General features: G+C 57.4%; 1 protein-coding gene across 1 annotated transcript; it reads left to right on the top strand.

Annotated features, from left to right (window-relative positions):
• Positions 1-162: 162 nt before the first annotated feature.
• KCNH4 (potassium voltage-gated channel subfamily H member 4) lies at positions 163-17,609 on the top strand. The gene is made up of 17 exons (XM_035027126.1): positions 163-240; positions 2,125-2,358; positions 2,676-2,822; positions 2,949-3,076; positions 3,899-4,142; positions 4,467-4,624; positions 7,527-7,734; positions 8,782-8,976; positions 9,373-9,572; positions 11,106-11,355; positions 11,925-12,169; positions 12,816-12,854; positions 13,045-13,397; positions 13,683-13,789; positions 14,429-14,502; positions 15,714-16,420; positions 17,404-17,609. Exons 1-16 carry the CDS (start codon positions 165-167, stop codon positions 16,107-16,109), a joined length of 3,054 nt encoding a protein of 1,017 aa, XP_034883017.1. The 5' UTR covers positions 163-164; the 3' UTR covers positions 16,110-16,420; positions 17,404-17,609.
• Positions 17,610-18,455: the final 846 nt, after the last annotated feature.

The raw sequence follows: 18,455 nt of genomic DNA, 5'->3' as shown, positions 1-18,455 counted from the left end.
TGCGGGATTCAGAGCAGAGAGGCAGCGGCGGCGGCGGCGCCGAGAGGAGGGGAGGAGGCAGGCGGGCGCATGGGGCGCCCCGGCCCCGCCGGCAGCGCGCCCCCTCCCTCCCCGCCGCGCTGAACGCCCCCCAGCGCCGCGCCTCAAACCCCAGCCCCGAGGCCATGCCGGTCATGAAGGGGTTGCTGGCCCCGCAAAACACCTTTCTGGACACCATCGCCACCCGCTTCGACGGCACGCGTGAGTGGGGCGAGGCTGGGGCTGGGTGTTCGAGCTGGGGCCAAGTCGGCTTCGGCGCCGGCGCGGGGCTACTGGATGTGGTGAGACCCGAGGCCGAAAGAGTGGAGTTGACCGTCTAGGAACTCCCGAAGCCGCGGGAAAGGAACAGGACTGGGAGTGCACTGCGAAGGGAGGCGGGAAAAGGGCCAAGAGTGCGGGGGGCCAAGGTTAGGGGTGTGACTGGAGTCAGGAAAGGCTCTTTGAGCCGCAAAACGGAGGAGAGGCCTTGGCAGCCGCCCGCTCCCAGGCAGAGCTCTGTTGGGAGCGTGTGTGGGGATATTCGAGACGCAGAGGTGGGACGAAGTGGTCAGGCGCTCTGGAGTCTACTTCCAGAAGGCTCCAGCATCTCCTTCCCCCAGAAAAAAAAAAAGAAAGAAAGAAAGAAAAAGAAAAAAGAAAGAAAGAAAAAGATCAGACTTCAGCAGCACCTAGCTTGGATTAAGGTCAAGCGCCCCCAAATCTTGGCGCCTTTGTGTCTGAGGGAGGTGAGGCAGGCGTAGGGGGGTGGTCCGTGTGACGGAGGGAACTCTCTGCTCGCCCACCCCCAGTTTGGATTCCAGGTTCAGCACCTTGGACAGCCACACTCCTCCTTCCCAGCCTCTTCTCCCGCCTTTCTTTCCCTACTTTGCAGCAGAGAGATCTCCCCCTGCCCCCTTCGGGCACCCTGACCAGTATCTGGAAAGTGGGGGGAGCGATACCCGCGGGCGGAAACCGAGCCACCGGAGCCCTAGCCGCCTCCCCACTCTCCCCCCACAGACACCTCCCTTGTTTCCATAGCTCCCATCACCGGGGCAACGGGCCCTGGGATGGAAGAAGGAGGCTGCTGCCCAGGGCCCAGAGCTTCCCAGGCACCTTCAGTCCCCATCAGCCTCTCCACCCCCACACACTCACCCCTCTTAGCACCCAGCACTGGTTGTGTCTCAGGCCCCTTCCCTCAGCTGAGATTGCCCCTGGATGGCCCACAGAGCCCCCCTGTGGCTTCCACCCACTGAAGCCAGAGGAAGCCAACTCAGCTTCTACTCCTGGGGTTGCTGGATTAAAAACTTCCTTGCCCAGTATGCTGTCAGACTTTGAGCACTGGGACAGACCCCCTGAAATTACCTAAAGAGATGCTAAAAAGAAGACCTTTCCTGGAAGGCAGAGAATGAGGACTCTACTAATCACTGTCTCCCTCCCCCAACAGAGGAGATTTGTGAGTTTGTATAATATCCGTCTTCTGGTTTCCTATCAATAAAATGGGTGTGATGTCACCAGAATCTCTGCCCTGTCTACTCTCTAATAGGAGGACCGGATAGCGGCTATGCATGTGTTTTGAAAGCTGTGGGAACGTGGGGGAGTCGTTTTTAACTTCTCAGTATAGCACTTAGTATGTGCCAGGCTTTGTTCTCCCCAGGTAACTCACTTTCACAAACAGTCATGTGAGGAAGATATATTATGCCCCACTTTGCAGATAAGAAAGCTGAGGCACAGAAGAGCTCATTAACCCTTGTCCAAGGTTACAGTGGGAAAGTGGCAGAGGTGTCATTCTGGAGTCCATGCCCTTACTACTATAGCTCCCCTGTAATAGCTCACCAGCTTGAAGGCAGGGGGAAGGACCGCATGACCTTCTTCAACCCCCCACTGGTCCCTGTCCCGGTTCTAGGCCATCCTTAAGTCCTTGTCCTTTTGCTCTGTCTCTTCTTACTCTCATTTCAGAATAGCCCAAAGGGGATCCAGGAATCACATGGAAGCCTGGGAACCTTCTGGCTCTGTGACCCCTGACCACAGCTTGGGGGAGGTACTGCCCACCTTGAAGCTAAGCTCCCCTCCTGGCCTTGACCTAACCTTGACCTCTTCTTCCCACAGACAGCAACTTCCTGCTGGCCAACGCACAGGGCCCACGGGGCTTTCCCATTGTCTACTGCTCTGACGGATTCTGCGAGCTCACAGGCTACGGCCGCACTGAGGTCATGCAGAAAACCTGCAGCTGCCGTTTCCTCTATGGTCCAGAGACCAGTGAGCCAGCCCTGCAGAGGCTGCACAAGGCCCTGGAGGGTCATCAGGAGCACCGGGCTGAGATCTGCTTCTACCGAAAGGATGGTAAGGGGGCCTGGCCCGCCCTGCAGGCCTGTGCAGATCCTGGGCCATACGCAGAGTCCACCTGGCACAGTGGAAGCCTGAGTGCTGGTCCCCACACTGCCACAAGCTGACTATGACACTTAGTGCATCCCTGATCCTCTCTAGGCCTTGCTTCTCCAATCGGGAAGGGAAGGAGTCAGCTGACATAATCTCTGGGGTTCTTTCCATCTCTAAACCTTTGCCAAGCCCTTTGACCATGCCCAAGAACCTTGGGTGATCAAGGGGAAAGGGGTGTCATGGGCTGCTCACCCTCTCCTTCCGTCTCTCCACATCTACAGGCTCGGCCTTTTGGTGCCTCTTGGACATGATGCCCATCAAGAATGAGATGGGAGAAGTCGTGCTTTTCCTCTTTTCCTTCAAGGACATCACTCAGAGTGGAGGCCCAGGAGTTGGCTCCCCAGGAGGCCACGGGGACAGTAATCATGGTAACTGCAGGTCTGGGGAGGAAGCATGAATGGTCAGAGGTTCTTGCTGAAGGTCACACAAGACATCTCCTTACCTGGTCTCATGGGATGTGCCCCCACTTATCTCTGCACCCTTCTTCCCAACAGAAAACTCACTTAGCAGGAGGGGAGCCGGCTCAAGACTCCGATCTGCCAGGAGGCAGAGCCGTACTGTCCTACACCGGCTGACTGGCCACTTTGGCCGCCGACGCCAGGGAGGCATGAAAACCAATAATGTGAGTCCTATCTCCACCCCAACATCTCCCAGCTGTGATTCTGAGGCACCCTTGCTAATGTCTCCCTGTCTGTCTGATCTCCCTCCGGTGGCTTGTTCCTCTGTCCACCCATTTCTTATGTGCGACTCTCTGTTTTGTCCCATGTGCCTTCACATCTTCTTCCAACCCCATCTCCCTTGCTTCCTTATGATTGACATTACTTTACTCTGACGATGTCATAAGGGCAGGGATCTAGCAGCAATTACATCACCTACCTCTGAATGACAGTGTTACCTCATGGGGGGGTGAAATCACAAACTGTGGTTCTAGGGAGAAAGCCCCCATTAGGGTCCTGGTACCCAGCCCTAGGACCCTGATAAAGCCACGGGATCAATTCTCCAACTCTCTGTGTAGTTTGTGGGGGCTACAGGGAATGGGGTGTGCTGTGCCAGCCTCCCTTCATCTCTGGGATATCCCCATCCCCCACAGGGACCCCAGATTCCAAGCAAAACTTGAGGGAGAAGTTAGTGACCCCTGGGTGGGTGAGGTCTAAGGCATGTGCCTGATTTGTCATAATCTCCTTCTCAAGCAGGGTGAAGGTCAAGCCTTATAAATACCTCCCACAAAACATGATTGATCAAAAGGGGGCCCGAGCAGTAGATTGGCAGAGGAAGGAAGTGTCAGGCGCCAACCCATGAACCCCTTTCCCGCACCTTCTATCTCCTCTTGTGGTCATGCCTGCAGCGTCCACTCCCCCCCTTCCCTCTCCCCTGCCTCTCCCTTCCCTAAGCTTTGGCTCCCCTTTCCCTTAAATGTCCCCAACCGCCACCCCTCTCCCCCTAGAACGTGTTTGAGCCAAAGCCATCAGTGCCCGAGTACAAGGTGGCCTCCGTGGGGGGGTCCCGCTGCCTCCTCCTCCACTACAGCGTCCCCAAGGCCGTGTGGGACGGCCTCATCCTCCTCGCCACCTTCTACGTTGCGGTCACCGTCCCCTACAATGTCTGCTTCTTGGGCGATGATGACACCCCCATCACTTCCCGACACACCCTTGTCAGCGACATCGCCGTGGAGATGCTCTTCATCCTGGGTCAGACCCTCTGCCCCACATACCTTGGCGGGTGGGCTGGGGGAACCCACTCATCCAAGCTTCGCTCCATCCTGAGCCCGCAGGACCCAGGCATTCAGAGCCCAACCATTTCTGGGTCTTTAAGTCCTAATGGTCCAAATGCCCCGAGCCTCGAGCCCTTCAGCCTTTAGACCACTCCTCCCTAAAGAGCAGCCAGAAGCCCAATCTGTCTTCCCCATTCCTGCCTCCAACTCCATTCTGGGTCTCAGGCTTATTCCCAGCTTACTCAGTTCCTTGGTAAGCCTAGTAACGAAGCCCCCTAGTAACAGCCTCTTGCACCCCCAGATATCATCCTGAACTTCCGCACCACCTATGTGTCCCAGTCCGGCCAGGTGGTCTCTGCTCCTCGTTCCATTGGCCTTCACTACCTGGCCACCTGGTTCTTTGTTGACCTTATTGCTGCTCTGCCATTTGACCTGCTTTATGTCTTCAACATCACCGTGGTGAGTGACCCCTGTCCCACCCGGCAGCCCAGCCTCCCAAATTCAGCGCAGCATCTCGCACTAAGGGAACCCCAACCCAGACTCAGCCCTTCCCATCCATCCATCTGCAAGTAGTCGTCAGGCCCCTGCTGTGGGCCGAGCCCCGTGCTAGCTGCTCAGAAGGAGCTGGGAGGGTCTGTGCTCTCGGGGAGCTCAGCTCACAATCACTGAGGGAAGCTGAAACAAATGAAAAGCTAACTAGGGCTACCAAGGCGGCGTTGGTCTGATGCCAAATGAGTGGTACTTTTCACATTTTTATTTAACAAACAACTGATGAGCATTTAGCTGTCTGCAAAGCACTGTGTGGAGCATGGTCACTGTGGGGGAAAGGGACAAGGATTCAGCCTCCAGGCAGCTAAGCTGGTGAGGGGGCAGGACTGTTGGAGGGGACAGCAGGAACAGAAGAGGTGAATGGAGAGGAAGATGGGGCCCAGGTATTGCTAGGGGCTGGGCACGGAGCTAGCTGATCTTGGAGTTTCAGGCAGGAAAGTGGGCATGCATGAAAATGATCTGATGATCTGAAATCTAGCCAGTGCCTGGGAGGCCAAGGCGCCCCAGCTGGGACAAAGGCCCAGGTGGTCTGGGAAGGACTCCTGCAGGAGATAGAGCAGAGCTAGACCCTAGAACAGAGAGCAGGATTTGGCTGACAGGGGATGGGGAGAGAGCATCTGGGGGGAGCATAGTAAGCCAAGACACGGAGGTGGAGGCTGTGGGGTGGGTTTGGAGGCAGAGAGTGCCAGGGCCTGGGTCCTCCCATCTCCCCGGGGACTGCCTGGAGGTGCCTTGGGTGGTCAGCTCTGCAGCCAGCCAGCAGATAGCAGGTGCTCTCTCAAGTCCAGGGTGAGGGAGTCCCACCCTGTGTCCCCAGACTCCCTTGGCTGTTGGGTGGGGAGGTGGAGAGCAGTTTCCCTGTGCGCTCCGCTCTCTGCCACACTCAGCTATAGCAGGAAACCACCTACACGCAGCCGGATTTAACTAGCCGCCGACGGGCTGTGGGCCTCTTCTCCTGCTCCTGGCTGCGCACACGGGTGTGCACGCTCCCACACACGTGCCTGTGTGTATGTCTGCCCTGAGCTCCGGCCACGCTGAGCAGAGCTACCCACCCCTCCCCGTGAGCGCACTCTCCCATCCCATGCCTCCCAGGCTGTGTCAGCAGGCAGACAGCTGTCCCTGGGGAGAGAGAGAGCTGCAGAGAGGCCCCTGTCCCTCCTCCCAGGCGGTCCCGCTCCTCTGGTACCTTCAGGGCCACCTTTCACTTACTAAGTCCTTTCATGCACATCATCTTATTTGAGTCTCACAGTAACCCCTCTGGGCAGATTCTCTTTTTCAGAGGTAGACGCAAAGGCTCAGAGAGGTTAAGCAGCTTGCCACAGGTCACAGAGCTAGAAGTAGCAGGCAGGAGATTGGAACTAGGTCTCCAGACTCCTAGTCTATCCCTCCTTCCACCACACCACCCTGCTTCCCAGGAACGCAAGGCCCCCGAGTGGATGAGGTGGCACAAGGGGAGATGAGGAGCAGTGCTGGGCTGGAGGGAGGCAGAGCAAAGATAGAGGATGAGTAGACATGGAGAGAGCTGTGGACTGAAAGGAGCCAGGCCTGGGACGTTCTGGTCCAAGGAGAAGGAGAGGCGGGCCCCAAGAGAGTGAGGCGCAGGGGCAGGTGACTAGAGGCAGCCCTGAAGGACTCAAGTCTGGAGGCAGAAACTCTGGGAGCTGGGGGCAGGCGTTAAGCCCTGGAGACGGTCCATGTGGAGGAAGCAGGGCCACCTCCTTTCCAGCTCCTTCACCTAAAATTAGAGAAAAGGACAGGAGGTGGCTCAGGAGCTGTGTAGGGCCAAGACTACGGGGGATGATGCTAGAGGCTTCCGGAAGGGCCTTCATATTAAGTTCCCCAGGCCCTGCTCCAGAGCCCCCAGCCCTGGCTTCCAAGCTGCCCCACCCAGAGTACCTGCTCCTCTTCTCTAAAATTCAGAGGGCTAACTGAAGCATTAATGACCACAGTGAAAACAGGTCAGAGTGGTATTTTTGGTAACACTTACAGGATGCTTACGAGGTACCACTAGCTCCATCAGCCCCCACCCAGCCCCACAGGGGCTAAGACCTCAAAGCCCAGCGCTGAGGCTCCCTCAGTTCCTGGTCTCCTTCCCTCAACATTCCAGCATGCCCCCCTCATCTGCAGCTGACCCACCCTGAGAACAGCCCCTAAACTTCCCCAGTCCCCAGGCCTCTTGTCTGGTCCCACTCTCCCTTGCTTCTCTGTGTCTCGAGGGATGGCTCCCTTCACAGATGCTGTCGTCGCTGACAACCAGCTCTCGCCCACAGTTGATTGTGCCTAGGACTTTGGGGGTGTCAAGCAGGGACCAGAGATCACTCCTTACCTCTGACCAGGACTTGCTTTTTCACCAGCCTACGGTGCTAGAGGCAGCACAGCACAAAATGGACTTGGGTAGCTGCTCAGAGGGAAGTCCCAGCTCCATCGTTTCCTCGGTGTGTGACCTTGAGCAAATCACTAGCCTCTCTGAGCCTTAGTTTACTCATCTGCAAACTGGGAACAGTGATGATAATTGAACTGAAAGCGTGAGTTTTTTCATGAGGATTATAAATGCTTAGCCCAGTGCCTGACGCACAGAGCGAGTACTTATATAAGTAAGCCAGTCCGCGCCGAGTAAGTGTTAGCCTTTATTAGCGTTGGTATTATTCTCTGCCTGCTGCATTCCCTGGTCACTTTCTCAGGACAGCAGGGCCGTTGTTCCTGCTGCAGCTTCCCCTGGCTCCCGGGCATCTGGTGACAAGGCGCTGGGAGGGGCCCTGGGGGCTCCGAGGAGGTGGGCCCGCTGACAGCCTCCCCCGCCGTGCTCCCGCAGACTTCGCTGGTGCACCTGCTGAAGACCGTGCGGCTGCTGCGGCTGCTGCGGCTGCTGCAGAAGCTGGAGCGTTACTCACAGTGCAGCGCCGTGGTGCTCACACTGCTCATGTCCGTCTTCGCACTCCTCGCCCACTGGATGGCCTGCGTCTGGTACGTCATCGGCCGCCGGGAGATGGAGGCCAATGACCCGCTGCTCTGGGACATCGGTGAGCCACCGGCGCCAGGCTTCCACTGACACCCATCTGCCTGCCCTGTCCACACTGGCCCCCAAGCGGATGCCTCCCCCGGCACCACCCCCACCAGCCCACGTTCTTCCCTCCATCCAACAAACGTGCATTGAGCTCCTTCCCGGTCAGGCGTGGGAGTACTGAGTTGAAGACCAGGGGTGGGACCGGGTGACCTCACAGCCTAGCAGGGGAGCCAGACCAGTGACAGGCAATCAAAACAGTACAGGAAACACTCTGATGGTGGGGAGGGTGTTTGGGGCAGAGGGAGCAGTACCCTGCCTGGACCCTGTCAGGGGCTCCGCAATGCCCTCAAAATCAAGTCCGCACTTGGTCCACACCCTGCATAGCCCTGCAGCCTTCTCTCTCCCCACCTGGCTTCCCTTTCTCCCCTGCGCCCTCTGCTGCGGCCACACTGGCCTCCTTCCACCCCCTGGGCTGTACTGCTTTCTCACAACGGCCTTGAACATGTTTTCCTCTCAGGAATCCTCTCCCTCCCTTCTTCCCCTAGGTGACTTTTCTATTCCTTGCAATCTCCACTAAAACCCTCTGTCCTAAGGGAGCCCTTCAGGAACCACACCCTCCCCCAACTGGGTTGGCTCTCCCTAACCCATTATGGCTCCTGGACGCCCTATACTTCCCTTTGAGTAGCTCACTGCCCACCTGCAATTTATTTCATGTGTCTTTCCCCTCCAGACTCTTAAGTTCCACCAGGGCAGGGAGAATGTCTGGCGGGTCAAGTGCCAGCACCCTGTACACAAGGGGTGCTCAATAAGCTATTAGAGAGCCCCCCCTTCAAACAGTCAGCAGCTCAGCAGCTTAGCCTTGGTTACTGCAACTGTAACCAGTTCACTGTGGGGAGTCCCAGGCCCAGGCTGTTCCTCACATTTCCTGTGCCTGTGGGTGCAAACCTCCCCTCGCCTCTGTAAATACTTGCCCAAGGTCAAGCGCAGGCAGCTCAGGGAAGGCCAGCTCTACCCCCCCCCCCCCCCCCAATGCAGCTGCTCCTTGCCTCCCTCCACCCCCCAGGCTGGTTGCACGAGCTGGGCAAGCGGCTGGAGGAGCCCTACGTCAACGGCTCTGCGGGCGGCCCGTCGCGACGCAGCGCCTACATCGCTGCCCTCTACTTCACGCTGAGCAGCCTCACCAGCGTGGGCTTCGGCAACGTGTGTGCCAACACCGACGCGGAGAAGATCTTCTCCATCTGCACCATGCTCATAGGCGGTGAGGCCGGGCCTGCCAAGCCCCGGGGTGGCCCTGCTAAGCCCAGCGCGCAGCTGGGGAAACGGGCTCAGAGAAGGCAAGCTGTCCACCCACGTCCAGACAGTCGTTCATTCATTCATTCATAGCCGTTTCCTCAGCACCTACTACATGCTGGCCCTGGGGGGCATGCCACACAAAAGGCGTAGCCTCTTGCGAAGGGGGTGGGAAACCCAAGTTCATGACCTGGGGGGGAGGGGCAGGAGAGGAGCATCAGGTCTGGCCCCTCCCTGCCCCCCTTACCCAAGCCTACTGGCTCTCCTGCCCCTCCTTCCCCGGGAACCCAGAGCCGCGGAGGGCGCGGGAGGAGGCGGGGCGGCGGGGGCGCCCCTCACGGGCCGCCCGCTGCCGCCGCTGCAGCGCTGATGCACGCCGTGGTGTTCGGGAACGTGACGGCCATCATCCAGCGCATGTACTCGCGCCGCTCGCTCTACCACAGCCGCATGAAGGACCTCAAGGACTTTATCCGCGTGCACCGCCTGCCGCGGCCGCTCAAGCAGCGCATGCTCGAGTCCTTCCAGACCACGTGGGCCGTCAACAGCGGCATCGACGCCAACGAGGTAGTGCGCGGGGCTCCCGCCGTGGGGAAGGAGCGGCGGCCGAGGGGGCCCCGGGAGGCGAGGGGCGGCTCGCGGGGGCGCGCACCCACCCAAATCCACATCCCTTCCCCTTTGCGCTAGAATACGGGAGCTGAAAGGGAGCTCAGGCCTCAGCTAATGCCATCCTCCCCTCAGCCCGCATTTCCTGAGCCCTTGCTGTGGGCCAGCCTCTGTGCTGGACACAGGGAGTTCAGAGGTGATGACACTCAGCCCTGTCCTCAGGGAGACACCAGTTGGGTGAGGGAGGCGAGCAGGTAAAAGAAATAATTACGCAGTGATTGGGACTCTGCTGGAGGGAGGCCTGGAGGAGTCAGGGAAGGTGGCACAGAAGAGGGGACGTTGTGAAGGGCAAGAAGGAAATCAGCCTGCTACCAGAGGCCATTCCAGGCAGAAAGAGCATTATTAGGAACAGAGGTCCGGAAACGACGTAAAAAAGCAGGGCGAGTTCAGGGAACTGAAAGTCCTTCAGTGAGCCTTCAGGAACGGGTGTGTGAGTGCTGTGGAGGGAGGAGGGAGACAGGAGTGCAAGAGACAGGGCCGGGGAGGCGGGCCAGCCCAGCTCATGGACAGTCTTGAATTTAGATTTTAGCCTGCAAAACTTTTAGGCTGGGGAGTGGCCTGGGGCTCTAGGAGGTGTTTCTGAGAATAGGAGCCATGGGACCCGGTGCTCAGCTGGTTGCAGGAGAGGAGCTCAGAATGAGTCCCAGGTTCCTGGTTTGGGCAAAGGGGTGTGATGGAGGCATCGCAGGAGGAAAGTTGGACTTTGGGGTGAAAATGACCAGGATGACGGTGTGGTGCTTGTGGGAGATCCAGGTGGAGGCTGCTCCATGGGTAGATGAAAACACAGGTCTAGATCCATATGTAGGGCTCCGGGCTCACCAGGAGTAGGGAAGTCATGGAGCTGGTTGCCATGATGCAGGAAGAGTATGGAAAGTTACAAGAGGAAATGGGGGAGAGGGAGAGGTGAGCAAGCCAGAGTGGTCTAGGGTCTCCATAAGATGAGGTTAGCGCTGTGAACGTTAAGTTTGGTTCCTTGAAAGTCATTGGTAATGTTCAAGGCCTAGTGTAACCCTGCATCTTTACAGATGAGGATACAGAAGCCCAGAGAGAGCAAATGGATTGCCCAAGGTCCACAGGGATTTAGGGGCAGAGCTGACTTCTAGTTTCCTGCCTCTAGGTTGAAAGGCTGACCCACCAGGGCTGGTCCTTGTGTGGAGTTGAGCAACCAGGACATGTGAGTGACCACTGCACATAGTCATGGGCAGTGGACAGACAAGAAGAGACCTAGTCTCTGCTCCAGAACTTGGGTTGGGAGGTCCACACACAAGCAAAATTGAGGTTTGACACACACGGGTCTTCCTGAAGGTCAGAAAGGGGTCACTTCGAAGCAAAGGGCAAGTTGGAGCTCTCCCCTTGGAGACAGCTCAGCACATTTGTAGAACTCAAGTAGCAGCTGTAGGGGGACGGCTAGAATGACCTATGCCCCTTATGCAGTTACTGCGTGACTTCCCAGACGAGCTGAGAGCTGACATCGCTATGCACCTGAATCGGGAGATCCTGCAGCTGCCGCTGTTCGGAGCGGCGAGCAGGGGCTGCCTGCGGGCCCTCTCCCTGCACATCAAGACCTCGTTCTGCGCTCCAGGCGAGTACCTGTTGCGCCGTGGGGACGCCCTGCAGGCACACTACTACGTCTGCTCCGGCTCGCTTGAGGTGCTTCGAGACAACATGGTGCTGGCCATCCTGGGTGAGGATCCCACCACCACCTACTACCTAACCCGGAACCTTGCCCCAGAGGCCTTCGGTGTGGCCAGGAATCTAGGGACTGGGATACCCCTCGTGGATATGTGGAATTCCTGCTGAGGAGTCCTCTTTCCTGGTTCCTTCACCCTACTACCATCCCCTTTCCACCATACCCTCGGACTCTCCCCTAATCCCATTGGCCATCAACCCATCAACCCTCCCCCAGTGACTCTCCCCCAACTCAATTGGTCCTTTCCCACTGCACCATCTCCCAACTCCATTGACGCTTCCCATTGACCTTTACCCTTTAACTGACCCCTCTGGCCATTCTTTACTGATCATCCAATTTCATTGATTATACTGACATCCCCCATTGACTGTCTCCCAACTTCATCTGTCATTCTCACTGACTTTTTCCCAACTCCATTGATTATTTCCACCAATCCTATTGATTGGTCCATCTTCGATCACACTTCAAACACACTGACCATCCGTCAAATCCATTGACCACCTCCCGCTGATATCCTCTTGGTCCCTCTGCCCCAGCTGACTGTCCCCATCCCTTACCCACAGGGAAGGGGGACCTGATTGGGGCAGATATCCCTGAGCCGGGGCAGGAGCCTGGGTCAGGGGCAGGCCCAAGCTACGTGCTGAAGACCAGCGCTGACGTGAAGGCACTGACCTACTGTGGCCTGCAGCAGCTGAGCAGCCGAGGGCTGGCTGAGGTCCTGAGGCTCTATCCTGAGTACGGGGCTGCCTTCCGGGCTGGCCTGCCCCGGGACCTCACCTTCAACCTGCGCCAGGGCTCTGACACCAATGTATGTAGACCCCCTATGGCCTCCATCTCCTCTAAGGTCCCCTCCTTCAGAGCAGACCGCCCCCCCCCCCCGGCCCGAGAGAGAGCCTCACGCATCTCCTTCCACCCTGAGAAAATCGTTTCTCAATCCCAGGCACCCACTTCCATTGTCCCTTCCATGCTTGACATCTTCCATCCCCACCTGACCCTTCTCCATTGGCCATCACCCAACCCCATGGACCATCTCTCACCACTTGTACTTCCAACTCCTCTGACCCATCATGTCCTGTCAGCCACCCCTCAGCCTCACTCCAGACTCCTCAGAGGGCCCTCACTTTGGAAACAGTACCCCTCGTGGGCTCCTCCTCTGTCAAGTCCCTCTCTGAACTGGGGCATCATCCCCTGGGTTTCCTCTTCTGCACTCACCAAATATGTCCTGAGCCCATTTTGGCTTAGGCTCTGGGCCTTTGTCTTTCACCACTTTTCGGATTGACTTTGCCACTCAGATGTCTCTGAGTTGGAGTTGGGGTTGGAGGGATCTCTGACTCAGTTACACAGAAAGGCCCCCCATTCTCAAAGCCCACAGCTTTGATGGGTAGGACTAGGAAGTGCTGCAGCAGGGGAGGGGGGAGGTGTGAGTCACCTTGAACCCCCCTGTGTCCCCACAGGGCCTCAGCCGCTTTTCCCGGTCTCCTCGCCTTTCCCAGGTAACACCACCTTCCTGGGTAGGCTTGAGGTTACATGGGGGAGAGTCTGGGAGCTGGGGGCACCTTTCCTTGGCTCCTTTGCTGCGGGAGAAGGGAGGGGGATGGCGAGCAGCATCTGCCAGTGAAGGCTGTAGCTTAATGAAGGGGCCTATTGTTCACTGTCCTGACATCAGCCGCCCTCTGCCCACAGACCCGCTCGGAAAGCCTCGGCTCCTCCTCAGACAAGACCCTGCCATCCATCACGGAGGCTGAGACTGGGGTGGAGTCTGGGGGTGGTTCTAGGCCCCGCCGGCCTCTCCTGCTGCCCAACCTCAGCCCAGCACGACCCCGGGGCTCCCTGGTCAGCCTCTTGGGCGAGGAGCTGCCCCCATTCTCAGCCCTTGTCTCCTCCCCTTCCCTGTCCCCAACCCCTTCCCCTGCCTTGGCTGGCCGGGGTCACAGGCCCTCCCCTCATGGCCCCCCCAGGGGCTCTGCTGCCTGGAAGCTCCCCCAGCTTCTCATTCCCCCACTGGGAACCTTTGGACCTCCGGACCTCAGTCCCCGGTGAGACGCCAGCCTCCCCTGCCTTCCCCATACCCCTGCTGGCTTCTAGAACCTTCTCTGGGCTCTGTCCCCAGCATTGCAACCAGTGCTCATCCAGTGCTCGTCCTGTCTCTGCCCCATCTGCCCATCCGCCCTTCCTGATCCACCACACTTGCAACCCCACCCCTCTTTGACCGCCGCTCCTCCCCATCTCCCTGGCACTGCTGTCCCCGGTTACCCTCTGCCTGCTCTGCTCTGGCCCTTGCCCTCTCCCCATGGGACTGATGATCACTGCCCCCATCCCAGGATAGTGGATGGCATCGAGGACTCTGGCAGCACAGCAGAGGCCCCTACATTTCGGTTCAGCAGGAGGCCTGAGCACCCTAGGCCCTGCTCACAGGCCCCTCCTTCAGGTAAGGGCCAGCCACAGACTTCACCTCTCAGTCATCCATTCATGCGCCATCCACCCATCCCTTCAGCCATCCATTCCACATGCAGTAAGGGCTGACCCTGTGCTGGGCTCTGTGCTGGGCGTACACAGATAAACCAGACCTGGCCTACATCCTTAGTGAGCTCCCAATCCAGTGGGGGACACAACTGTGTCCTGGGATAAATGATTCCAGAACAGGGTGTTAAGTACCATGACTGAGACAAGAACAAGGCTTTGAGGTACGAGAAGAGGGCACCCCTAACTCTCCTTCTTAGAGGAGGGGACACTTGTGCTGGGTCTTAAAGGCTGGGCAGGAGTTTGAGGGGGTGGAGCAAGGCAGTTGCTGGAAGCCATAAAGGCAGGAGAGAAGAGCATATTTTGTTTAGGTGCTAAAGAGAAGCTTCTGCGTATAGAGCTGGGGCAGGGGTAGAGGGATGGGGGCAGGGAAAGTTATAGGGCCTTGAAACCAGCTTGAAGAGTCTGGGTTTCCCATCATCCTGATCCCAGAGCTCCCTCTCCCCTTGTTCTCTGCCTGCCCGGCAACAGGAGGGCACCCAGCCCAGGCTGTGGACTCCTGCCCCCCACATTCACCCTGCATCCCTTCACCTCATTGTGCCTGCAGGTACCAGGCCCAGCCAGGAACTGGCCACGGAGGCTGAGGAGATGAAGGAAAAGGTCTGCAGGCTGAACCAGGAGGTGGGTGGGGGCTGGCTCCTCCCCTCCAACCTTGGAAAATACCATCTTGGGAGATGTGCCTCATAGTAGAGCATTTCAGGTTTTAGACCCAGAGTCCTGAGTTCGAATATTCACACTAGCTGGGTGACCTTACGCAAGTCCCACAACAACCCTGAACTTCAATTTCCTCGTCTAAAAATGGGGAAAAGGATATGTTTTTTGCCAGAGTCGTTGAGGATGAGGTAAGAGCACACCCATGCCTGGCCAGTCCCTGGCCCACTGTAAGCACTCAGTGACCCCTTCTGCTCCTTCCCAGCTGCTTCAGGTCCTCCCGCCTGTGAAGAGAGCCTCTCCTCCCTCCACCACGGTGGGGTTCTCTCCTTTAGGGACCTGCCCCCTACCAAGTCCTTCTCCTCACCCCAGCCCTGGGAAGTGGATGCTCAGTGAACGTAGGGGCCAGAGGATAGGGAGGGGGGAGGTCTTCAGCCCTGGGAGAGCTAGATCCTAGTGTCTGAAGCCTGGTCAGGAAGAGCCCAGATCTTATATGGCAAGGCTCTGCCTCCTCCCCGGGGATCTCTGAGCTGTCACCAGGGCACTGCCAGGCCCAACCCTTTGAGAGTGGGCCTTCCCTGGGTTCTGATAAACATAGGAGGCATCCCAGGAGGGTAGCCCCTGGGCTGGGTGGGCCCTGGGGATGCGGGCAGGACCAGGTCCCGGTTTAGCCAGCTGGAGGGCCAGTCCCACTTGGGTCACAGTTCTAGGCTTGGTGATTCCCACACTTGAGTGTCTGCCGGCACCATTAAGATGGGGACTCCTGAGCCTCACCCAATTTGGAATGTCTGGGGTGGGGCCCAGGAATCTGCATTCTGACAAGTTTCTCAGTTGATTCTGTACTCCCTGAAATTTGCAAAGCCCTGAATAGACACACTTGAGCGTGTGTGTTGGGATCACCTGAGACTAAGCCTGGGTCTGTCACCTCCAGCTTTGTGGCCTCTTTGAGGCCCATTTTTCTGCCTCTTATAAAAGTCGGGGAGGGGGGTGTTGCAATAGCCACAGTCCCAAATCCTTTTTGGAAAGAGGCTGAGTGTTTACATCTTGACAAAGATAACCCCTGCCCTGCCTGCCTTTTTCTCAGGCTGGGAAAGAGTTTTGTGAACTGTGTATGGGGGGTGCATTTAGGAGAGTGGTGGTTGTTGTGACACCTGGGGAACAATTTGTTATGTTTTCAACAGATCTCCCGTCTCAATCAGGAAGTGTCTCAGCTGAGCCGGGAGCTTCGACATATCATGGGCCTGCTACAGGCCAGGCTAGGTCCCCCGGGCCACCCAGTAGCCTCGGCTCAGCCCCCAGACCCTCCTGGTCCCCAGCTGAGGCCTCCATGCATCTCTCCCTGTCTATCTGGACCACTGCCTAGCCTCCAGGATACTACTCTCGCTGAGGTCCACTGCCCGGCCAGTGTGGGGACAGCAGAGATGGGGGCCACGCCCCCCAACCTGAGACCCTCCGTGCTACCCCCCTACCCTTCAGAGCCTGAGTCTGTAGGACCCTCCCCAGTGCCAGAGGCCTCACCTCCGACCCCAAGCCTCATGCAGCAGAGCTTTCGGTCCAGGCCAGACGCGTTCCACTGACCCAGGCCCTGGGCCCAGGCCTGTCTGGGGTGGGCACTGCTGCCTGCCCTCCAGGGAGGGGCTGGGCCCCTTGGCCTCCTGCCTCAGGTCAGCAGCCACTAGCTGGTCTGGTTGGCTCTGCATTCTCTGGACTTTTTTACAAAGCCTGGTCACTTCTGACCCTGTTCCCTTTTCCAAACCTTCCCCTGCCCTTCCCCTCTGTGAGGGGAGCCACCTGAGGCTGTGGAACCCAACAGGCATGAGACGGAATGCAGTGCCGATTAGGCCGGGCAGATGACATGTCCTGCTTTCTCCCCAGGACCCGGAAGCAGGTAGATATGGGGGAGCATCGGGGGCTGGGGGAGGGTCCCAGATCCAGCGCAGGAAGTGAAGGCAGAGGCAAGAGCAGGAAGGATCTTGGTGTCTAAGACAAGAGGGACAGATTGCAGATTCCACTGCAGAGATAGCTTCGTGATATCGTGAGGCATTCTGTCCCAGCCCCCTGTCCCCCGGGCTCTGCTGGAGACCTTGGAAGCAATGTCATCTTGAGAGGGATGAGGTTTGAGATGGCTGGCATCTGAGCAACCCAAGACTCCTTAGACCTCCCACTACCAGCCTGGGCTGGAGGGGCTCACCTCATCTCTCAGCCCACACAGGAAACAGATGATGACCCCCCAGATATGTATTCTTCTATTCTCACAGCTTTTTTTTTTTTTTTTTCAAAATATGAATGAGTTGCCAGCACTAAAAATCAGGAGCGTTCACATAAATATCCAGATATTCCAGCTTCTCTTAAAAAAAAAATGTGGGGAGTTCTGGCAATCCTGGGCCAACATTCCACCTGGCAATAATCAACATGGTGTTGAGTGGCCATCTCCTCTTGAGATGGGGCCTCTCGAGATCATCTGACACTGAGCTAGCTTCTCTCATTTGAATTCTTTGGTCTCTGTAGGTATTTGGGTTTGCAGTTCCTGCCTTAGAGTGTCCTCCCAGGTTCCTCTGTTCCAGCGGGTGCTTTTTGGGCCCAGCAATGTCTTTTTTTTTTTTTTTTTTTTAAGATTTTAAAATTTCTTTATTTGACAGAGAGAGAGACAGCGAGAGAGAGAACACAAGCGGGGGAGTGGGAGAGGGAGAAGCAGGTTTCCCGCTGAGCAGGGAGCCCAATGCGGGGCTCGATCCCAGGACCCCGGGGTCGTGACCCCAGCCGAAGGCAGACGCCCAGTGACTGAGCCACCCCGGCACCCTGGGCCCAGCAATGTCTATTTCTACACCTGTGCCTGGGCCTGTCAACATCTCTGTTTCTGTCTTTCTGCAGGCTGTCCCTGAAGGTGGTCTCTTCTGCTGCCAGCAACTTGAAACAGTCCCCACAGCACTCTCTATCCCTCCCCCTGCACCAGACCTCAGTCAAGCCTGTTCTTCCCACATCCAACTAGGTCTCACTCAAGGCCCTGACTTCTCACAAACCCACCCTGGTCTCCAGCTCTCCCTTACCACCCAACACCCAGGGCTCACTTTTGGATAGGAAATAAACGCTTTATTTTTGTAGTTGTTGGCTCTGGATGTTTCTGGGGGTTGGTCTGAGAGCCCCAGGGCTTTGGAGGAGCCTACAGGGCAGTCATTCCCCACCACACCCCAGGCCCTGTTGTTGTCTCTAGGAAGGGCAAAGGCGCCAAGCAATCCACTTGGCACCATATTCACGCCACCAGAGGCCCCAGGGATGAGGTAGAAACCTTAATGAGTCACTGTGGGCCCGTTATACCCCGTCCTCCCCTTACCCATCACAGCCTCAGATTCAGACACAGTATGTGAGAGGGACAGAGTCCCGGCTCAGGCCCACCTCCAGCCCATGGGACTCCCCACTGATCCTGTATAATTGAACCTGTAACTGTTGCAGGCTAGGTACAGCAAGGGCTGGGGAAAAAGCTTGTCACTAGCCAAAAACCTCCTAGGAATTCCACTCGGTCCCGTCTCCTTTGCTCTCCTAAGTCTCTCTTCCCTCTTAGCTTTCACTTCTCAGATAATCACTGCAGAGGTGCAGGGGTGGGGAGATGGGGGTTACGGATATCGTTAGAAAGAAGCACCCTGGTGACTAGATGGAACTAGGTGTGGGCAGTTTTATGGCAGGCTGCCCCAGACAGGTTGATTCTCCAGCTCAGGCTCCAAAGTATGATTGTTGTTAGTGGGTGTCACAGGAACAACGTCCACAGCACTGAGGGCCTGAGCTTTGATTCCATATCAGGTTTTGAATAGTGTTCCTGGGAGGGGGAAGCCAAGGCAGAGTAGATACCGGTCTGTGTTGGGGGATGGGAGTGGGCGGAAGCAGAAGTGGTCCTAATCCGTATTGAGGGAAGGAAAAAAACAGAAAAA

Source organism: Mirounga leonina, unplaced genomic scaffold, assembly GCF_011800145.1.
Source record: "Mirounga leonina isolate KUSES-001 unplaced genomic scaffold, KU_Mleo_1.0 Mir_200, whole genome shotgun sequence".
NCBI classification, from domain to species: Eukaryota; Metazoa; Chordata; class Mammalia; order Carnivora; family Phocidae; genus Mirounga; species Mirounga leonina.
The sequence above is the reverse complement of the archived record's forward strand: the minus strand, read 5'-3'. Positions and strand labels throughout refer to the sequence as shown.

What these genes read in the sequence shown, in the direction of transcription:
- KCNH4 (XM_035027126.1), top strand. Translation starts at nt 165, where the DNA reads ATGCCGGTCATGAAGGGGTTGCTGGCCCCGCAAAACACCTTTCTGGAC. An exon ending in CTCACAGGCCCCTCCTTCAG is followed by an intron (nt 13,790 to 14,428) that starts GTAAGGGCCAGC and finishes TTGTGCCTGCAG; the next exon opens with GTACCAGGCCCAGCCAGGAA. An exon ending in TCTGCAGGCTGAACCAGGAG is followed by an intron (nt 14,503 to 15,713) that starts GTGGGTGGGGGC and finishes TGTTTTCAACAG; the next exon opens with ATCTCCCGTCTCAATCAGGA.